This window comes from Periplaneta americana, chromosome 15 (assembly GCF_040183065.1).
Source record: "Periplaneta americana isolate PAMFEO1 chromosome 15, P.americana_PAMFEO1_priV1, whole genome shotgun sequence".
Classification (NCBI taxonomy): domain Eukaryota; kingdom Metazoa; phylum Arthropoda; class Insecta; order Blattodea; family Blattidae; genus Periplaneta; species Periplaneta americana.
The window spans coordinates 60,661,739-60,684,202 of record NC_091131.1 but is presented as its reverse complement, the minus strand read 5'-3'; the positions used below and the strand labels follow the sequence as shown (position 1 = coordinate 60,684,202).

Sequence of the window (22,464 nt, the reverse complement as noted above, 5' to 3'; positions counted from 1 at the left end):
CCGTAAACGAACATGAGATGGTAGTACAGTCGCTAATGCAATTCAAATGGGAGTTATGACGTGACTCCTTATGTAACAACTAGATGGCAGCATAGTAAACCTGACAAAAGTTGTTACCGTCAAAACCTGTAACGCCGAGCAATCTGGGTAAATATTATGATCTAGGCTGACACGTAGAAATGATGTACAACGGATAGGCCTACTACAAGAGGAACTGAATTGTTCCAGATGTATTCACAGTGTAGCCAGTTCTGAAAGCGATCACGATAAAGATCTCAAGTTCTTAAAACTTCTTCGAAGAACACCAAAAAGTTTGGCGATAGTCCCATATTTCGCCAGTAACGATAGTTCTTCTCCACTGTGATTATGAACCGCAGAAATTCAATTTTAAACAGTAAACACTCAATACTTTACAAGAGTGCTCACAAATCTAAATGGAATGTAAACCTTAAAGATAAGGATATTGATTACACGTTTCAATATTGCCTTTTTCTGTATCAAACACGAAACTGTTACACTGCTTTGGTAAGTGACAAAGTTGAACTGATATTCTTTAACCGATCAAGAAAAGTTGCACAACCAGCACACTGTATTAAAACGGGAAGGCACTGCATGAAATTGGTACTTGAAGTCAGAAGTGCAGAAATTTCACAGAATATGCCTATGCCGGCAGTCGAACCTCTACCTAGCTGGTGAGAAGCTGGTATTTCACTCGGCCACGGCTCAGGAATGTTTGGACCACGATGTGCGAACCTCACCGCGCGCGTGTTTGTGCGCACGAGGAGCCCTCAAGCTAAATACCGTATCAAAAGCGATTTTCTCTTACCCAATTAAGGGTTGTAACAGTGGCTGGCTATACATAGCCAAGTTAGCTACAAGCAACATCATCCCCAGAACAACGGCAGAGCCGTAGATCGGGAACGGCTTCGCGCAACAGTGAGCCAAGGAGAGAACGCCTCCTTAAAGGCAATACTTTGCGCAGTCGACAGATGTTGCCTAGGATCTTTCGTTTCAAAAGATGTACTGAGGATCTCATTCTACACACTACCATAAAATACATAGACTGGTAATTAAATTCATTTACAATTAATTAATAAATAGACAATTATACTGGAGATTTATCCAGCATATGTAGTTAGGAAATACAGCGCACAGCTTAGAACAATTGCATTCGTATAAAAATTAATAACTGTTACATAGAAATTGAAAATTATTAATAAAATAACATAAGTCTAGTTTCCAATCAACGTGAACAGAGGAGTATGCATAGCTACGGATTGTTACCATATACAACTTATAAAACAGAGAAAAAGTGTAGACCTACAACATGGAGTTGGTTTTCCCTCAACCCAATATGAGCAAATGCTGGATAACTTTCGGTGCTGGACCCCGGATTCATTTCACCGGCATTATCACCTTCATCTCATTCAGACGCTAAATAACCCAAGATGTTGAGAAAGCGTCGTAAAATAACCTACTAAAAATAAAAACATGGGGTGCTATTCATATACATTACGCAGCACGCGCTACGAGCGTACTAAGTTAGCCCCGGCTATCCACCGGTTACTTGTACAGAATTCAAATCATATCCTATTGCTAACACTGGTTTATCAATACGGAAAACGCTGATCATCCACCGAAAGTCCGCGCTAGAAATGTCTATGAATACGGCCCATGGAGTTTAATGGTCTCCTGAAATTTTAAGAGCCAAATTTCATCACGCAGTATGAAATAAAATTGTATACAAGACAATAACATTTGCTGTGGATTACGTTTATCTATAATATATTTTGTTAGTAACAAGTGGCGTTGTAATTATTTCATTTATTTACGTCTCGAAAGTTCTCTGCGGTGGCTGGGTGGTCAGATCTTCGGCCTGTCACGACCACCACTTACAGACAATTCAGACACAGGTTCGTGTCCTTTTTTCCTCCCCATATTAGGCACGATCATCATTGCATATTCCGTTCGATATCCGCTCCGTTAACCATCCCATAGTATTCACGAAACACCGGCTGGAGACGCAAAGAGGGGGCTGATCTACGGACGAATGGGGTTGTATGCTCGAAACCTGGATACGCAAAGAATCATAGGCTCCGTTCACGGTACTGGAATTTGTCGAAACGGGCGAATATTCGAGTCGATTTCTTGTGGAGAGCTGTGTATACACGGTTCGATTCCTTCCCGTCCATATTGAAATTTAAGTTTTGCACGGAGCAAAAATCGAACCGTGTGTACCCTGTAGTCCGCACGAAAACGGTACAGGAATTTGTCCAAACGGGCATTTATTAGAATGCTGTCCACTCGAAATCGATTCGAATTGGCCGTTCCGAGAAATTCCCGTACCGTCTGAACGGGTCATTAATGTAGTCAGCCAATATGGGCTGGAAATGCGCCTAGTTTGAAGATAAGCGTAACAGACCTACTACATCGTAGCGCTGGGTCATAATGCCCCGTCCCATATACAATACAATATGTCCCCGAAATGAAGTTTTCTGAAATGTTGTGGTGTAATGAGGAGAAAGTGTAGTTAGTACCCGTAGTTCATATCTGGGTCCTATTTGCGGGGTTTTACAGCGTACACAATCTCTCATATCAAGTATATTTATTTTACTTCTACTGAAACTGATAAACTGGTATGAAAAGAGTGCTGAAAGAATATAATTATTTAAGTATACAGAAATACTTACAAATTTCCACCGCTTTCATCGCAGCTACTGTGTCACGTTTACATTGGCTAGCAGAAACTGCAAAATACTCAATAACACAAATCCTTTCTTTCCTCTAGTCGGAAAATCTCTACAAAATACAAGTTACTCAGGCCTATATTAAAATATTTACTTTTGTGAAACATACGCTATGAAAAAGTCACTGGGAACAATTAAGTATGGATTAATAAAATACAAATCAACGGGAAGATCGCGTAAAAATAGGATATAACAAATTCGCTACAATTTAAGCGTAATACTAAAAAAGCTACACCACAGACCTCAGATTACACGAAATCGCCTGAAATAGTAATGTATGGCAACGGCATTTATATTCCAAATAAAATAGTTCTTTAAAAACTACAAGCCGCACGAATGAGACTCCTTTAAGAACTCACGACCATTGACACGAAATTAACTTTGTTGTGGAAGCAACGTAAAAAGCAGGATTATGGATGGTGTACAATCATGCCGAAAGAGATAAATGTCCAGTAACACAGAATACAGCAAAAATATATTTTTAAAAGTATTCCAATGCAGGACTGGACGCAAAATAGATCCTGGATGACCTAACAGAAATAAAATGTTATACGTAATTCGTTCAGTATGCCGATTAGAGCGAACGGGTCAGAGATTATTATTATTATTATTATTATTATTATTATTATATTATTATTGTCACTAGGCTTATTATTACCATTCGCTGCATGGAAATGTCGACACGTGTTGCGTCTTCGTCGCGGCATCTACCGGCTCTTCCTATCTGCCGCGGTTAACAGGTTGCTGTTAAGTCCGATGGGGAATCGATGTCAGACAGATTGCACGGCTGCGCTGAGGGTGCGAAATGAAACGAATTCTCTGCTATGAGTGAAAGTAAGTGGAGCGGTGCCTGTCTATGCTATGTAGTAACTATAAAAAAGAAATCGACGTATGAGCCCAACTTCTGCAAGGAAGGTGGTGCACACGAGATATATGAACTGCGAACGTGGGAAATTAATTATAATATAAACGCCAAAGTTATATCATTTCTTAAAACTTCATCCACTAATTACGCACAAATAAGCCGGAGAAGGCAATGGAAAACTGGAACGTCTCATCACTAGAGGGCGCCTTTATATGCACTAAAACTAGTGAATATATGCATGCATAGGAAATATGCTCTAAAAATTGACAAAATATGCACCAAAAAAAGTGTCGATTTTCAATGAAATTCACAATTTTCTCATAAATTTATTCGAGTAATAAACACATTTAACTAATGATAAAACTGGAATGATATTATTCTTTCATTGAATTTATTTGGTAATTAAATTATAATTGAGGTAAAGTACCCAAATAAGAGACACTTTTTTAACTACTTATAAATGAGGATGGGAATAGACATTTTTAATCTGAATGAGTGGAATACATACAGCATTTCGTCTATTTTTAGAATTGACAATACAAATTTTGGTTGGTTTTTATTATTACTTCAAATTATATAAAAAAAGGTAAAACTGGGAAATACTGATGTTTTGAAAAGGGGTTCCAAATAAGAGATACTTGTGTTAAGTTTATTTTTGAATATGGACAAAAATTATCATCATTTGACTGAAAACTGAAGCAATATATAACATTGTGAAGTTATGTAGATACTTTAATAAATTCAGAAACATTTTAAAATTGAAGAGGTCAGTGCAACAGTGACCCAACTCTTCTCAACTGAAATTCTGTTGTTTATTTGGCATTTTTCCAAATGAAATTAAGATGGTTTACGAAAAGAACACAAAGTCGGTCAAATCGGACATGAATGTACTAATCTTATTTAGGCTACTATTGGTAACGTTAATATTTTGCTAGAGAAAGAAAAATGATACAATATTAAATTTCGATCTCCATATTTTAATTTTAAGTTGATTGCACTTATTTTGTCGACCCCTTTAATAGACACAAATCTTATTTCGCCGTATTGAGCAAGTTGGACAAACGAAAGGGTCATCATCAGTGCTGCAGTCTTCGTGTGCCCAACGACTACATTTTGAACACTGAATCTATTTCTCTCTCCTGAGCCCTGGTGTCATCTGAAAAAAAATTCAGTGCAAAACAAGCACTCTCCATCATCATAATTTTATCCATATTCCGAGTCACTGGAGTTAATTGCATTTCCACATCGGATTCCTCATCACTGGACGAACTCAAGCAGTGCTTCTTGGACTCAGTTTTTCTGTGATTTTTGTTGTTTTTCGAACAACTTCTTGCGAACTTCGTCTTTTCTTTGATTTTCTTTATCTAAACTCTCTCATTTTTTTCTGATCAGAAATGATATTATGATAGCTCCTTTTCCTGCCATGGATGACTTTACATCCGACTACCCACTGGGTGAAGCTTACGGCTCTTGAGGTGGTGATTGTTGCTGCTGCTTCTGTAGGCCTAACTGTGGTATAACCAAAGTCACCGTTTCTGGCGCGTGAAATAAGTAATGGGAACGTTCCCAAATAAGGCTTCTCTTATTAGGGGACGGGGTAAATAAAAATGAAATAGCTACCCAAAGTCATAAGTTATTATCTTCCTTATTAGCAATCTACTTTATTATATGCAACATTTTGCTAGCAATTTTATAAAATTAATAATACATTTGTTGTAGCTTACATTACCTGCTGTTCTCTTCCTCAACAAAAAACAGTAAAAAGTTCAAAATGTGAAAAATTACTTTCTTGCTCTCAGCTTCGTTGCTTACTTTCAACTGAGGTTAGACAAAGAACACGATGCCTTAGAAGCACAAACATTGATTTACCACAGTTGTCGAGAGCTAGCAAATTATACCGAAGAAGTTAACAAGGTATCTCTTATTAGGGCCCTGTCTCTTGTTTGGGTACTTTACCTTATGCCTACTTACATAATTCTCATTATGTCAAGTGCTCATGTCATTGATTATTATATTTACTATATAAAGTATCACTCACCAATCACTTCATGATCATGTGATCAATTGTTTTTGTTACAATACACAACTAAATATTTCTCCAAATCTTCTGGCAAAAAAAAAATAAACTTACTGTAAATAATATAAGAAAACTATTTACTGCAGAGTTAGCCTATATTGATATTATAATTTATGATATAATAAAGATTTATAATAAAATTAACTCACATTTTTGTCACAGATTTTGCAGAGGACAATTTTCCCGTCCATTGATAATGTAATATTCCCCTCTCTCCACTGTTTAAGCGAATATGTTATGCTACTTTTTTTTTCCTTCGGCATTATGTCTGTACACTCACACTTACAAAATAACAATGATCAAGAAACTGGCAAGAATTTAAACATAGAAACAAACATTTAAGTTAAAAGGCGAGTGCCGACCACAAATAAACGTCCATTGTTGGAAGCACAAAGAAATGCTGGTTTGGGTGTGAATGCCCTGAAACTTAAACTTGTTTTCAGTTTTATTAAATGTTATTCTCACAGTTATAGAACAATTTTGAAATTTCAACGATCACGAATGATCGTCGTTGCGTTGGAGCAGAGGGTTTCAAACAATGAACAGTTAATATGTAAATGTAGGTTTGAGAAGTCATGCATTCGTAACGATCTTCGGATAAAAAGTGTAATATATGCTTCCACATGGAAATATTTGAGGAATATGCACTAACCCCCTGAATATGCATTTATATGCACTATAAAACTTTCCCCGTTGATTCCCCATAGCATGAAACACATTCCTCTCATACATGCATATCTTTAACCTTCAAGGAATAAAACATGCAAATATATGCCAAAATCCGCCATCTACTCACAGACAAAACAATAGTGTGGCAAGAAAAGGGATATCTCAATCTCAGGCTACATTCAGAAATCAGGCATGAACGCAGCCTGAAGTACGAACTGGCGGGGACAACAAAACAAAAACAACAGACTTCTTTGATCCACGTTGTATCAAATTCAAACTTTGGCGTTTCGGAGCAGATTTTCTGAAGTTTTCGTTATCCATACCATGTCGTTAGTAAACAACGCCTGTACTAAACAACACACAAACCAGATTCTTCCATGCTTGCCACTACATCTACATTCGCGGGTTCAAAACCGTCGAGGACGACGGATTTCAAAGTAAGATAAAATTCTCAGCATGACTGTTTGAGAAGGAAAGGGAAGGGAATTAAATGTAAGACACCTGTGGCGAATATTTACAACAAATAAAGTAACCATGTCCATAAACGTGAAGGCTTCGGGCAAAATTTACCGACCATTTCTCGCCCACGTGAAACTCTGGAGGTCATATGATTTTTTTTTATTTTAGTAGGTTATTTTACGACGCTTTATCAACATCTTAGGTTACTTAGCGTCTGAATGAGATGGTGATAATGCCGGTGAAATGAGTCCGGGGTCCAGCACCAAAAGTTACCCAGCATTTACTCATATTGGGTTGAGGGAAACCCCCGGAAAAAACATCAACCAGGTAACTTGCTCCGACCGGGACCTGGGCCACATGGTTTCGCGGCCAGACGCGCTAACCGTTACTTCACAGGTGTGAACACATATGAATTACTCAGATACGACTGCGTTTGTCCCACCCTCCCAATGCAATTTACACATCATAATCTTTGATGACGTCGGCAGCGACATTCACGAGCTTTGACTCTTAATATATCCAGTCCTGATTCTCGCTAGGATTGTGGACAAAAATTAGACACTCACGCATAGCGCAATTTCCTAGCAACGAATGTCATTATAGAGCCAAAAGGGGGGGGGGGGAAACATGGATCAAGACCACCGCTAAACAAGATTAATAAAAGACAAGAATGCATATCGTCGTTGTTCCTGTAATAACTCCTATGTGCAAAATATAAAACTTTTCAGTAGGAAGAGAAAGCACATTCATTTATCCTATGGCAGCCGTATATAGGAGACTGTGAATTCTTACATTTTCGAAAGAAAGAAATATAATTACAAGTAGGAGATTTGTATTATTTGCTGTATCACTTTTTAAGTTAATAGAGCAAACATCTGAAAATCAATAAATGTCACATAGGAGTTATTGCAGGAACAACGACAATATATTCAGTACCTACTAATAGAAAAACATTTTACCGCGTCGAAAATCGAAGGTGGGTCCATTGCATTTGTAGCCGAAAGCGGTATGATGTAAGCCATGGCAAATTGAGGGGCGTTTTCACAAAACTCGTTATCTACAAAATCTTTTTTTCAAGACAACTCTTTTCTAAAATACACAACTGTAGATACAGAGTTTTGAAAAATCTCTTTTATTTCAAGATCAATTTACTGATATACCTACCAACTTTAGCTTAATTCTGATAGCACCATTGGATTCTCCTAACCCAAAAACATAAGGATACGCTGAAACCTCAAGATCGAAAAAAATGTAGATAACGAGTTTTGTGAAAACGCCCCTCAATTACAAGTTTCACAACTAAAGTACTAATGATAAATCATGTACACAGTTACACTTCAGGGCAAAACACAAACATCTAATATTAGTCTCTACAGTAGGCCTATAGTCGCCCCATGGCGGACACACGGGTTCAAATCTCTACGAGGTAATGGGTAACGACGGCCATGGGTTATGTTTCTCGGGCATTTCCACTTCCCCAAACTTGTGTCGCATGAGAAAGTGCACATGGCAGAGGTTCGCGTGCGGTCTCGGAGCGATGCAACTGGTCGGTGACCGCCGCAACAAGGTGATCCCATCCACGCGAGTGTGACGCGTTACGCTGCTGCGAGCGATATCCCTCCCGAGTGGGGATTAATGGCGGACGGAGGAACTGCTGCTGCTGCTGCTTCACAGTTCGGCTACAATGAGTCGAAAAAAAAACAAATTCGCAGAACAAATCTGAAAATGACGATTCTCGCACTTTTCTTATGCGACTGCATTCTACGAGTAAATACGATCATGTGAATTACACATAATTTTTCCCAATGTGCAATCCATGTATGGAAATAAATTTTTACAGAATAATACAACTAATCCTCTTCAATTTCTTAAGAGACAAATAGCAGTTGTTTTCTTTCTTCTATTCTACGATGTCTACACATGGGGATTTGCAATAACCCTTTCTTGTAATTATAAAAGTCTTTAACATCATCAAGACATGGGCATTCGTCCCGTTGCATCTTCAGTAAATTTGTAGTTCCTAATAATAGTTAATACCTCATGTTTATTTTATGATATACGATTAAAAACATGGGTATTTTTCATCCATTTTATATCTTGTATCAATATTCACGCAATTTACATTTCCGTGGCACTGGTTATCGTAAGTTTCTGACGACTTCACTTCTCTCTTGAACAAGCAGCATTACAACAATTACAGATCTCAGATAATACCGGGGGTTTCAAAATAAATATCGAGGTTTTAAGGCTTTGTAGTATTTATTACATTTAACGTACGATTATAAATCATACACCAAATGAAGGGCAACTCAAACAGTTTTGCTACAAGTGCCAATGTGAGCACCATTCGTCACACGGCACACATCGAGTCGATAAGCGAGTTCTTCCCAAACCTTGATCAGTGTGTCTGGAGTAATTGTTGCAACAACTACTTCAATCCTCTGTGTTAAGTCTGGTAGGTCAGCTGGTAGCGGAGGTACATACACACGATCCTTTATGAATCCCCAAAATTAAAAATCGCATGGCGTAAGATCTGGTGAACGTGGAGGCCATGCGAAACAAGCTCTGTCATTCGGCTCCTTTCGGCCATTCCAGCGGTCGGATACAACGTCGTTTAACCAATCGCGTACTTCCATATGCGTCTCCTTAAAATATTCCACACAGACGTCACTGAAATTGCTACTTCACGACTAGCCTTCCGAACAGATTTCTTGGGGCTACGCGTGAAAGACTCATTCGTTCAACGCGCTTTCTAACAGCAGACAGAGGAAACAGTACATGCGCGTACAAAACTGTTTGAGTTGCTCTTTCATTTCATATTTCAGGACGTTTACTTTTTCTGGAGAAAATACTTACTTTCATTACATATCCATAACAGTCATTTTCAGTTTCCTACATACACAAAAAAAAAAACCTTGTGAAAATTAAATTCCTACCAACACAAAACACCAAAACAATGTCTTCGGAAACAGAAGGGCTACATGTATAAAACATAGTCTACTGCAATCTTGTTTTACACAATGGAAGAGCATTTTAAATGAAAATAACCAAGAAAAGCTCATTACACGACGCCACGTGTTAGACACCGCCTCGCTTTCCGGTCCGTCGCAGGTGAGTTGTTTAGACCGTGGCATCGAACCCCGTTGGCGAGGCCAAGGCAGTAAGCAACCATAACAATCGTCTATACACTGCGTACCCACTTCAGCCATGCGTTAACCTATCAAACCGGATACACCGAGACAGGAGAAGATTAGCCATCATGGAGCAGAGACGATAAAAATCCTTCTAGCCAGCAAGTCTGAACTTCATCAAAAACATAGCTGCAGTAATTCCAGCTGGCCGGTGCACTCTGCGTGAACGAGCTATGCGTCTGGTTCAAGATGCCCCGAGGTGCTGAACTTTCTACAACATTCCTTGTAGATTCTTTCGTGTTTCGACCTCTCGACCTGTACTGGCCTCAAGCCCACATTTCTCTGTTAAAGCCATACCTCCCATGCTTACAGTTATTATTGTAGTGATGTCTTCAGTTACGTCTAAATTCATGTTCTTTTCTAAAAATATATATATATTTTTTTTCATTTTTCTTAAAGCTTATTATCTTCTATTAAATCATCTCACCTGGCAAAGCATTTTCTCTGCTTGAACTAGATTTGTAACTTTGTGAAATTAGGCATGAACTCTGTGAAATAAGGTATGACTGATATTCATATATGACGATAGGTACAATTATTGTCTTGAAGCAGAGCGTTTTCACATCTTTCACTTAAATATTTTCCTGCTGTTTCATACAAAGTTTGAATTAACGCATAATTGCATGGGCTCCCTATTGAAAACATTCTTTCGAAAACTCTCCCTTTATGTATATTTGTATGTAAAAGAAACAGACTTTACGTTTTTATTTTATTGTCATTAAGTTTCAATATGTACACTTCATTTCTTTATACTCTAACCATTTTTCAAGGTTCTATTGTCATACTCGGTCTTATCTGCAATCATATTTTTGAATGCTGAAAATGATCGTTCAACATGATAGGAAGTTATTGGATAAAACTTTAGTGTATAAATTGTGAATTTGCAATATTCTGGTTCTTGGGGGGGGGGGGGGAAACTCTCTTTACTTCCAATGGGCCACTGTATGTTCGAAACGTATTGTTAGACTGTTATACTTTCAACAATTTTGCAAGTTGCATCACGAACGAACGCACTTGCACAAACAGCACATCAAAATACAACAAAATCACGCACTTGACATTCGAACTGTTTGAGCGCCAGCTGAGAATAGATGAAAAAGAAAAGGCGACTAGGGGGGTATTAGGTAGATAGGGATGTTTAGAAATGCTTCTTGTTGTCCAGTCGTTCAATGGAACAAAACGCAGGATTGGTTTTATTTTTCCCTATCCTTCATATGCAAGAAATGTTCCGTCATCAAAAACATATTGTGATAACGAAACAATCCATGATCTTATTTTATTTCGAAACGTGTAACTTTGGGGTTTTATGCATCAAAAACCTGAAAATATGCTAAATATATGCACAATAGTGTATTACATGCAGAAACTCCTAAAATATGCACAATTAACTTTGCGTATTCATCACAGACATTCAAAATAATTTATAAAAATGTTTTTGCAAGACTTCAACTGGCCACTAAAAATATGTATTGCATATAAATCCTGGACCCACTTATGAGATAGTATCTGTATTTAAGGAACCATTGCTCTCTTTCAGTTATCTAGGATTCTCTTTTGTTACAAACTTCGAATGGTATAGTAGTTTGTTCAAATAAATAATCTAGAACTGAAATAAATCTGCGATTAGCCTCATGACCGTCAGAACGTCCAAAAAAACATTAAAGGAAAATGATGCCGGGATGGACAAAAGTACAATACATATACAGCTGTTAATAAGTCCTTTTTCACGATTTTATGTTATATATATATATGTTTGTACAAACAAAATAAAGCTATGAATACTGTAGATCTTGATGTCATGGCGATATTTGTATTCGTAGTATTCACATCCGTATTGTTACATAATAATAATAATAATAATAATAATAATAATTACTTACTTACTGGCTTTTAAGTAACCCGGAGGTTTATTGCCGCCCTCACATAAGCCCGCCATTGGCCCCTATCCTGAGCAAGATCAATCCAGTCTCTACGATCGTATCCCACCTCCCTCAAATCCATTTTAATATTATCTTCCCACCTACGTCTCGGCCTCCCCAAAGGTCTTTTTCCCTCCGACCTCCCAACTAACACTCTATATGCATTTCTGGATTTGCCCATACGTGCTACATGTCCTGCCCATCTCAAAAAAAAATAATAATAATAATAATAATAACAATAATAATAATAATGTATACGTCCATACCATCTACGTCCAGTACGAAGTCCATATTTGACGTCGCCAGGTTTACGTTATATTTTAGTTCCTATCATCTTTACCAAACCCTGATTAGTATATTCCAGGTGCGTGGAGGCACACCTGTGACTTCAGGAGTTATGATAACTACGAATGCCCGAGACAGCGGAATCATGCGCGCAGAAGAAAGACGCGTGCAACTGTGAACTGTGACATTAGATTACGTATCCTAGCAACGAGGTGAAACGTCGTAGCAAACGTTTCTTTGGTTCCACTGCAATTAATAAACGATCCAAGAAGAGCCTGTAACGGAGACTGGGCAACCCGCTTCAGTTTCACGATAAATAAAGACGAACAAACTGGCCATCGGAAGGTCGCCTGATAATTCGATTTCACATAAAAGCACATTACAGCCAAGTCCTGCCCAAGAGGACGAAGCAGAGTGGCCCAAGTGCAACAAGTGCACGTCAACCTCCGTCCATGGTCCTGAATTTCTCAGGAAATTCCATATCCACGAAATGATACAACCGAAATGGATGCTTATAATCTGCGAAATAAATTACTTGTTTACTTTTTAAGTGACTGTAAAGCGAGGAGGGTATTTCTAATTATAAGGTAGAGTATTGTTTTCGGCTCTTTATGCAAGTTTTGACAATATGTACATGCCTTCACAAATTACGTATATTTGTTTTTTTTTTTTTGTTTTTGTTTTTGTTTTTTTTTTCCTTCTCTCGGCAAAGACAATGAATGACACTGCATTTATGCACTTGCCTTAGCACTGTAAAACAGGCAGTTGAATATATTTCCAGGAAAAGTCCTCCTTGATTTTGAGCAGGCGATTCAAGAGGCAATTGGGGATACTTGGCCATCACCGAAAATTAAAGATTGCCGATTTCACTGAGGACAATACTTGTAAAGAAAAATGCAATCTTCAGATCTTTCCATGAACCGTACTATAAACAATATTCTGATGCTGGAAAATTATTAATACTAAGTTTTGGCCTTCTATTTCTTCCTCCACAAAAACTTGAACACGATTACATTTTTTACTTAATTTCCTTCAGCCCAGTGACGAAAATTGAATTTATTCATGAACACTGCTACATTCCTGCCAACAGTGCAGGCTGAATTTTCATCAACTGGATGGAGTGGCTTGACGAATGATCAATCCTGGCCAGAGTCATTCCATTCGAAACTGAACAGGATGCTTCCATGGCCAAATCCAAATAGCTACAGTATAGTTCCATACGTTCTAACGGAACTGCAAAAATTAATCCAAACACTATATACTTCGACTGCCTTTAATAGGGCAGCGCCTGAAGTCGGAAAGAATACTATTGAAAAAGAACAATTCTTATCAGACGAAATTATAGACCAATATAAAAATGCGTGTACTAAAATTGAATTTTTAAAGACAGTATTACATAGCCCAAGTTCCAACGCAATATTTAACCAGAGAAATTTTCAGGGAGGGATTATAATGCAAAAACATTTTTAACATCAATATGTCAGTCCTACGTTTGAAGAAAGTGGGAAGGAATTTATTGTTGTAAAACGATGTAAAATCTGTCTTGAAGGGAAATATAAATAATTTTCTGCCCGTATAATACTAAGTGGCAAAAGAGATAGTTTCCGTACTATATATACAGGGACATCATTTTATTTTTACTTCAATTTTTATTGTATCTGAATTTTTGAATGTACTTCACTCCCACCCCCTCTACTAGTAAACTTCCAATGGTTCACCACACAGAACAGAGGACCCTGTGCAGTACTGCATTACTGAGTATAGTACGTTCCAGAAATATGTTCCGAGTTTTCCAGTGACGAAAGAGTTTTCAATATTCAATCATATTTTTGCACAGGTACTGTCGTCCGTTTGCCTACGTCGCATCCCGGTTTCCCCCACCTGCTTCTGTTCGCCCCTCTGTAAAGTCTAGTAGCTGGGCTGTCTTAGCTCTTTTCTGAAAACATTAATTTCTGTTAGGAATTGGACGTCTACGTAATATTATAAAACTGTTTAAAATAACTTAAATAAAAGGGCCTCGTTAAGTATTTAAATGTCACGTGATTCCCCCTGCTTTCTACGACTCTGCGACAAAACCAGTTGGACGGACAGTAGGTAGGATGTCTGAGTAATTTTATATTTTCGGATCGGGCAGAAGTAAAGATTGAATTTACAGTACATAAGGTACTCTTTTATAGAGTAGGTACAGAATTATTTCAACATGAGTTACTAGTACGAAGGACGAAACTGGCAATTGGAATTAGGTACAATAGTCTATAGTGCGATAATATGCACAAAAGAACTGAAGCCTGTATCGAAATTAACGGCCACCATTTTCAAAAATGTGTTTAACTATCCATATTATGATTATTTTTCAATTTAACTTCATTCTCTATATTGTACGCTAATGTGCTGTAACAGTACACCGCATAATGAATACGTCCGAATGGATAGCTCTATTCGTGAGTAAAAACACTAAGTGTTAATACAGTACTGTATTCTGATTAAACAAAAACCTAATGAAAATTATCGAACTCAAAATCGCGATACTTCCTAGTTTACGTAAATGCATGAACTACTTTTCTTCCCTCCTATACCTAGTAGAGTGATTTGTATTTTACGCCAGTATCATCGAACTCCAGTCTTGGAAGGGAGAGCAAGCGGTGTTTCCGGTTGTAGACCTTAATCCAAGGATATAGCCAGGTTAATATTAAAAATGTTAGTAAAAATAAAATGATGTCTCTGTAGTATACGCAGAACAATGAGAACGGTATTCGTTACGCTGTTTTCGGATTACTGTCCGCACTTTACCGCAAAGAATCCAACATAATTGGCGCAAACCCCGTTGAGTTGATGAACTTTGTTCAAAGTCAGCACTTTGATCGATAAAAATCTGATAGGCTCTAATCGGGACTGAACTTCACTCGTGTAAAATGTTTGTATTTTTTTCAAGTACACAGAAGGTTAACAAGATGTCTGCTTATTCTTAAATGAGTTTCCCCATGTTTTAAGTAGATGTCCCATTTCTCTTCTATCAGACACTGTGTTAATTTTTTCTTAGATATTTATTTCGTTCATACGCTTTAAATCTTCCTTACATCTGGCTTTGCATTTTATGTATTTGAAGATGAAAATATACAAGATCTCTCTTTTCCACTCTGTTTTAGTTGGGATAAATTAAAAATTACGAGTATTATAACATAGACTACACTTATGAGAATCTCACCATTACTACGGAGACAAAACAGAGAATACAAAGACACAAGCATTCTAAGAAGCCTCATCTCGTTCTAGTGGAATAAACAATATTTCAAAGAAAATAAGAAGAGTGTGTACACCAACAGAAGAGACTGCAGATCGAATTAGAATAATGTATACATATTTTTATTATGGATTTAAGAAAAAGATAGATTGCTGTAGAAACTGAGTAGTGTATTTAAGAAGCACTGTAATTTCAATGATGGAAAGAAAAACTAACGAGGAAGTAAGAAGAATGAATGCGAAAAAAAAACAGTGGTAAACGGAATAGGGGGAAGATATTAAATTGGTTTGGGCATCTATATGGACGCGAGAAGATTGTTCCTCTAAAAAAAATATATCAAGGAGACCACTGGAAAAGAGACGTAGCCACGTGATCATGTTGAGAATATAGACGCCAGTAATCGAAATGCAGAATAAACTGTATTGGACGAAGGGTTTGGTGTAGAATGGCGGAAATATGGTAAGATACTGTTAACATTTGAATATTCTTTTATGCTCTGATTGTGCCTGAAATTATAGCAGAAATAATAATAATAATAATAATAATAATAATAATAATAATAATAATAATAATAAAAGCCTGTGTCTTATTTCAATCAAATCTAGAATTTCATATGTTGAAACAGAGTACCTACCAGTAGACCTTAAAATTTTGCTCACAAATACCCTATTCACATTAATTTGAATCTGCCGTTAAATTAAGCATAACTGAATCCAATGTCACACTATCGAGATTCCTCGATTAGCGTACGTTGTGGGTTCGCAGCGTCCCACTGATGCCGGAAATACGATGACGATCTATTCCAAGAAAAAGGTGGAGGTGCCCCCATACAAATGTGTACATTCGAACTCGAACGCAAAATTCAATTAAAGATAAAAAACGAGATTCAATTAAATTCCACTTCCATTATCAGTGTCGTCATGCTCTGGTATTTATTCCAATGTGACAAATCCTGTTACATTAATGACCTAACGCGATCGACCATTGGCAAGAGCGATGCAAGGGACACGACTCCTACAGCACGTGCGAAAACCTATGAACGCCTAGTTTCAATGGCTAGAGATTCATAGAACTCGGATGCATCTTAAAACTGAGGCTAAGACATTTATTCTTGGAATAAGTAATCCTTTGATACTGCTTCTCATATGCAGAGGTGCCAACCTTTTAACTGGATTATCACTGTTATCAGTATCTAATCTCACAGTGAGCATGGGCGTGCCCCCCCCCCTCCTTCTGGCAAAGCCAGATGTGAAACAAATTATCGTTTCTGGCCGGTGACCTTGTGAGTAAACCCAGTTCGCGAGCCACTGGAATTCTGATTACCCATGACTCCCACCCCATTAAAAATCCACGAGAAACCGTAGCGATCTCTGTCGCCGAGCTTGATGTAGGCAAGGTATGGTCTCGTGTTTACTTTCTCTTCATCTCTGTTATTTACATGGAGTACAGTCTTACGAATACTGATCTTGGTCTTGCAAGTGAACGAGAGTGGAGTGTTATGTTAACATGTGTTCCGTTCCGTTAAGAATGCCCATTATTTCAAAGCTCCTAGAGAACCTTACATGAAAAGCAAAGCCATGAAATAATTCCTGGAGGTAAAGGTAGCCACCATACATGCCATGAAGGCAATTGAGGCGGAGCTCTACGTCTTCTTAACGTCTGCACTAGAATGAGGTGGTGTGGTCGACACTACGCTCCGAACGCCTTCTTATACCTTTGAAAGACCCGATACTCAATTTGATGGGAGGCTCAGTAAATCTCGGGACCGTTCTGCAACTTTGGCAAAGAGGAAATCCGTCACCACTCAGGATCAAACTCCGGATATTCGAGTCTGTAGCCAGTTGCTCTATCAACTGAGCTATCCCGCCGTCGAGAAGTACGAGTAATTCTTAATACTGTATAAGCTTATATAATTTCAACAAGTGTGTTGATTGCCGCACAGCGACAATGATAATTTCTACGCGAATGAAGGAACTGTCTCTACTAGAATCTGTGTGATGTATCTTGTCTCACTGTGAAAAGAGAGAGAAAGGAGATATGTCTTACTTCGTCTGTATTGTTATGGCAATAGGGGAATGGAGTGATGCCTTCCGTCCATCCAGTGGCGGAAAGGACCAGCTGATACATTCTGTAGCGCAAAATAAAATTACAAAATATCTCTCTTCGTACTGTGTAGTTCCGTCACTGAGCTTGTCTTTCAAGAAAATGAGTTCCGGTAGCCTGCACAATAACAAGGTTTTGAAAGGTATCCTGAAAATTTACAACCTTCCTTTAATCTCCACCCTCATTTGAAGGGACTTAATTTTATTGCTACTGAGACAAGATAAACCTTACCAGGTATATTAACAAATTGTGAGTGATAATAATAATAATAATAATAATAATAATAATAATAATAATAATAATAATAATAATAATAATATTATTATTATTATTATTATTTCTCATGAAATGAATGAAGAAATATTTAAGGGAAAAGGGAGACCCGTCGGAAGAAAAATAATGCGAATGAGGCAGCAGAACAAGTGGATAGCTTCGAATACATACTTGGGATGTACTGTAAGTAGTAACATGAGCTGCTGCAAGGAAGTCAAAAGGTGGACAGCAATGGCAGGGCAACCTTTTAATAGAAAAATAAGAATCTTCTGCGGACCTCTGGAAAAAGAGCTAAAAAACAGACTAGTGAAGTGCTTTGTGTGCAATGTGGCATGGTATGGGACAAAAACATGAACAATACGAAGTAAAGAGAAGCGACTAAAAACATTTGAAATGTGGATATGAAAATGGATGGAGGGTGTGTAATGGACAGACAAAAAGAAATGAAGCTGTGTTGGAAACAGTGGGTGACGAAAAAATAATGCCGAAACTGATCAGAAGACGAAAAGGAATTGGTTGGGTCTCTGGCTGAGAAGAAATTGCCTACTGAAAGATGCACTGGAAGGAATGGTGAACGGGAGAAGATTTCGGGGCAGAAGAAAATATCAGATGATAGACGACATGAAGATATATGGATCATATGCGGAGTCTAAGAAGCAAAAAATAGAAATGATTGGAGAATGCTGGGTTTGCAGTGAAGGACCTGCCATTTGATAGAACACTATACATGTATCCTTAAAAAACCGCAGTTGCGTTGGTGAAATGACGATATACTGGTGAGAAGAAACTTGAAAAAATCAAGAGAAAAACCCCCTCGCACCCACTTTGTCCAACACAAATTCCATCATAGCATAGACGGGGATCAAACCTGGTCGCCACTGCGAGACTAATCACTCGACCACGGGCAACAACGGATATTTTCCTTGAAAACAGACGCTACTGCAGTGACGGAATTTTCCATATTTATTTAACATACTTTCGGTTCTTTAACGAAACTGTATCAACTACTAGGTCGTTTACCGTGGATAGAACTGGTGTCTGCGAAATGGTTTTTGACGCAACGAGGGAGAGGATTTGGCATGGGATTACCCGGCATTTGCTTTATAGTTTGGGAAAACCATTAAAAACTAATAATGTAATTAGCCCATGCGGGTACAAAACCCATGCCAGAGCAAAGCTCCCGATCAGCAGGCAAACGCGCCTACGGCCTGAGCTACGTTGACGGCCTCTCATTTCAAGTAGGCCTACTTTGTGAAAACCATTTCCGAGCAGCTTTTCTATTACAGTCTGAGAGTGTTATTTAATTGATTTTACCACGCTTTATAAACTGAGATGGGTATCCAGCGACTGAGTGAAATGAAGGTGATAATGCCAGCGAAATGAGTCCAGGGTTCAGCGCCGAAAGTTACCCTGCATTTGCTCTTAATGGGTTGAGGGAAAATCCCGGAAAAAAAACCTCAATCTGGTAACTTGGTTCTAACCAAGATTTGAACCCGGGTCCTCTCCTTTCACGGTCAGACATGTCAACTGTTACTCCACAACGGTGGACCTGTGGATCTTCAAGAAACGAAGAGCGGTTCCTTCGCCGAGAAGTTGTCAGTTACGGATGAACCACTACCGAGAGAAGGCCCGGAACCGAAGAACTGTAAGGCAAACAGTTGCCAGGCCCAAGACAGCAAAGTGCGATTTTGTGTAGAACGACTCAGTTAAATCATTTTAGTCTCGCAGGGCGGGCTGTCACTTCACACACTCACACAGACAACATCCTTGCTTTAATGCGACTGCAGAAAGAAGAAATACGAAACCGTTGCCACAATCCATTCAGTACTTCCGATCTATTTTAAGAATTGCAGCAGTAACGCAAGAGCGAAAATGTGTACTAACAATGTTATCTTCAAAGAAATCAAGACTTCCAACTTTGTTGTAATCAGACAGCATGTAACGGGAGAATTTTGGCAGTGAAATACTTCATTGTAGAAGTTATCGGACTCTCTCTGAGCCACGTTCCTTGATGGTGTTGTCATTAAGAGCTCATGATCGAAGATGGTGTCTTTATCCGGCAACCATCAGCAAAGTACTTCCACACTTGCTTAACGCTGAAAAAGTCATTACGCGCCAAAAATATAAAAATCAAGTGGAATACCTGAGTAACATGGAACGATCCTGTCAATTATTAAGGAGATGGTGAAGGTCTAATAGCCCAACTCACTGCAGCAGCAGAGGAGATATTGTAGACGTAGTAGACGAGTAGTGGTAATCCTAGTAGTACTAGTAGCTCCGGATCTAGTACCTACTATAGTGACAGATTTGCGGGGATTATGACGAATGCAGAATGTGTCTGCAGTATATAAGATAAGATCAGGCCTTTCCTGTGACGTTATAATGTGCCGTGGCTATGTCACCATAGGGTATGGAGGGGGAACATAGGTTTTAGTCTGAGATGAACTTCCGTGTCGGCAGATTCGTATAGTATTAACCATTATGAAACAAACTCTCTTTCTCCTCCTACATCGCACAGCTCAGATGCCACGTCTTGCCTCCCCAGCTGTACTCTCTGATTTACATATAAATGTAAACACTTTCAATAAAAAAAATACGATTATAATTTCTTCACCTCTGGAAAATTTCATTTTATATAAATTAATCTTAAACCTACATCATTTGCTGATGAGGTTTCGAGTATCTCGACCAAAGGACCAAGTTTAACAAATCGAGAATTACTATTCCACGATGTGAATTCTGTAAGTTGGTTGCCAAATTACCTCTGTTGCTTTTCGCAATACATCTTAAACCCACAATCGAATGACACTCCTGTGACGTAAGAGCACAACAACATTATTAATAGTGCTGTAGATCGATCAAAATATTTAATCGATTAACTATTTGAATTTAATAGATTAATTGAGCTTTAATAGACTTGAAAAAATATTTTAATATACTGTAATAGGCCTACACAATTATCGTTAAATTTAACTTGTGTTCGGTGATAAGCATAAGTATTAAATTTAATGTTTTATATCTGTATATATTGTATCGTTATATTACAAAACAACTATTTTAATTACTTACTAACATATTTATTATGAGGCTTATAATTTATCGTGTAAATTTCTCCGGGAATTCTTGAGACAAACATAAATAACAAAAAGTATGAAGACTCACCTAGTTAATACTGCTTCATCCATGATTTTAAACATGTGAGTGCATTCACATGCTTCGAATTAATTGCCGCTCTACGTTTAGTAACAATGTTTCCTGCATCACTGAACACGAAAAAACTTTTTTCTGTCAAGCACTTCTCCACGATCGTTCAATTTAAACCCAAACGTTTCACTGAGTTTACCTCTCAAATTCTCATATGACATAATGGAGTTTACAGATAACCGATTTTTTTCTTTATAAACTAAACACACAACCTTCATATACAAATTCAGTACAGAAACTGCAACTGCAAAACTACAGCGGTCGAAACAGAAGACTGGTCCCTATTGTAATCGAATTACCAGATTTTAAAAAGAGAAGAAGGCAATTAGGCTCTCATTTGCACACAGTGTAGACATGGCTATTTTAAAAGGGATGATGGGAACGAATCCCAGAAAAGTATGTATTTCATATGCTAGGAAGATGAGATGACAACAAGGTGGAAGTTTTCTTGAAAACCATAAACTTAATAAGGGTTTCGCATTGTGTTTCAACTTTCAATAGAGGTAGACTAGGTCACTGTACTCATATTTCCATCTCTTCCTGAAGTGTTTGTGCAAAGATTTTCCCTACCCTATCTGGTTTAGTTAGAAAATAACAGTACTATTGTGGTTTTAAGTAAGCAATTTCAGAGAGAGGAATATTGTCGGAATTCTAGTATGAGTTTGTATTAACAAAATAATAATTAATATCAACTACAACCGATTAATTTTACAACAGAAATTGATCGTTTAATCGATTAAATCCCACAACACTAATTGTTAAGTTTCAAATTGAGATAACATAGAACAATTGACAAAGGTGCGTTATTCTAAAACAATTTTATATCGGAGCAGTTCTTCCATGATCATAGGTCCTATTTTCCGCTTGCTTGAAATTCAACACACTCCAACAAACCGTTCAAATTATACCAAGTTCTCAACAGAAGAGCATGAGAATCGACAGCAGTAACTGAAGAAGTAATGTACTTACGCCAATTTCGCCCTTACACGCCTGCTCGTCAAAGTGGCGGAATAATAAGACAGTTCGACTGCGCGTCCTTTGTTTGGCAGCCATCAGATCACTTACCTGGAAAGAAAACAAGAGTCAGTCGTTCAGCAAGCAGAACATGTACGTGTAAAATCTACACCCTCCTGGCAACATTCAAACTCAATATGCATTATCATATTTGATCGCAGTAACCTCTAGTTACTCTATAACGACAACGCAAGTCGGAAGCCTTCCTTACGCCGAAAAACCTCATAAGCTCTTTCATTCATAAACAGGCAGCTTATCCTGGTCACTGTACTGCATTTGTAATACTTATTTTTATCAAATAAGTGTGTGCAACTTTTCAGTAATTTATTTTTTATTTTAAAAATGAATGTGTTGGTGGAAAAATGATGACGTGAAACAAGAGAACCGCGAACATAACCACTCAGTACTCGCCTTGTC

At 37.9% G+C, this 22,464-nt stretch overlaps 1 protein-coding gene across 14 annotated transcripts in view; it reads right to left on the bottom strand.

Moving 5' to 3' along the window:
* heph (polypyrimidine tract-binding protein 1 heph) overlaps positions 1-22,464 on the bottom strand; it is a 604,630-nt gene that overhangs the window by 270,214 nt on the left and 311,952 nt on the right. For 8 of the 14 annotated variants that reach the window (XM_069847357.1, XM_069847358.1, XM_069847366.1 and 5 more), the window contains exon 1: positions 22,003-22,095. The exons of the other annotated variants lie outside the window; for them this stretch is intronic. In XM_069847357.1, the coding sequence (XP_069703458.1) occupies positions 22,003-22,086 (84 nt within the window). In that variant the 5' untranslated portion in view covers positions 22,087-22,095. Of the gene's footprint in view, positions 1-22,002; positions 22,096-22,464 lie in introns of those variants that run through there. 14 annotated transcript variants of the gene reach the window in all.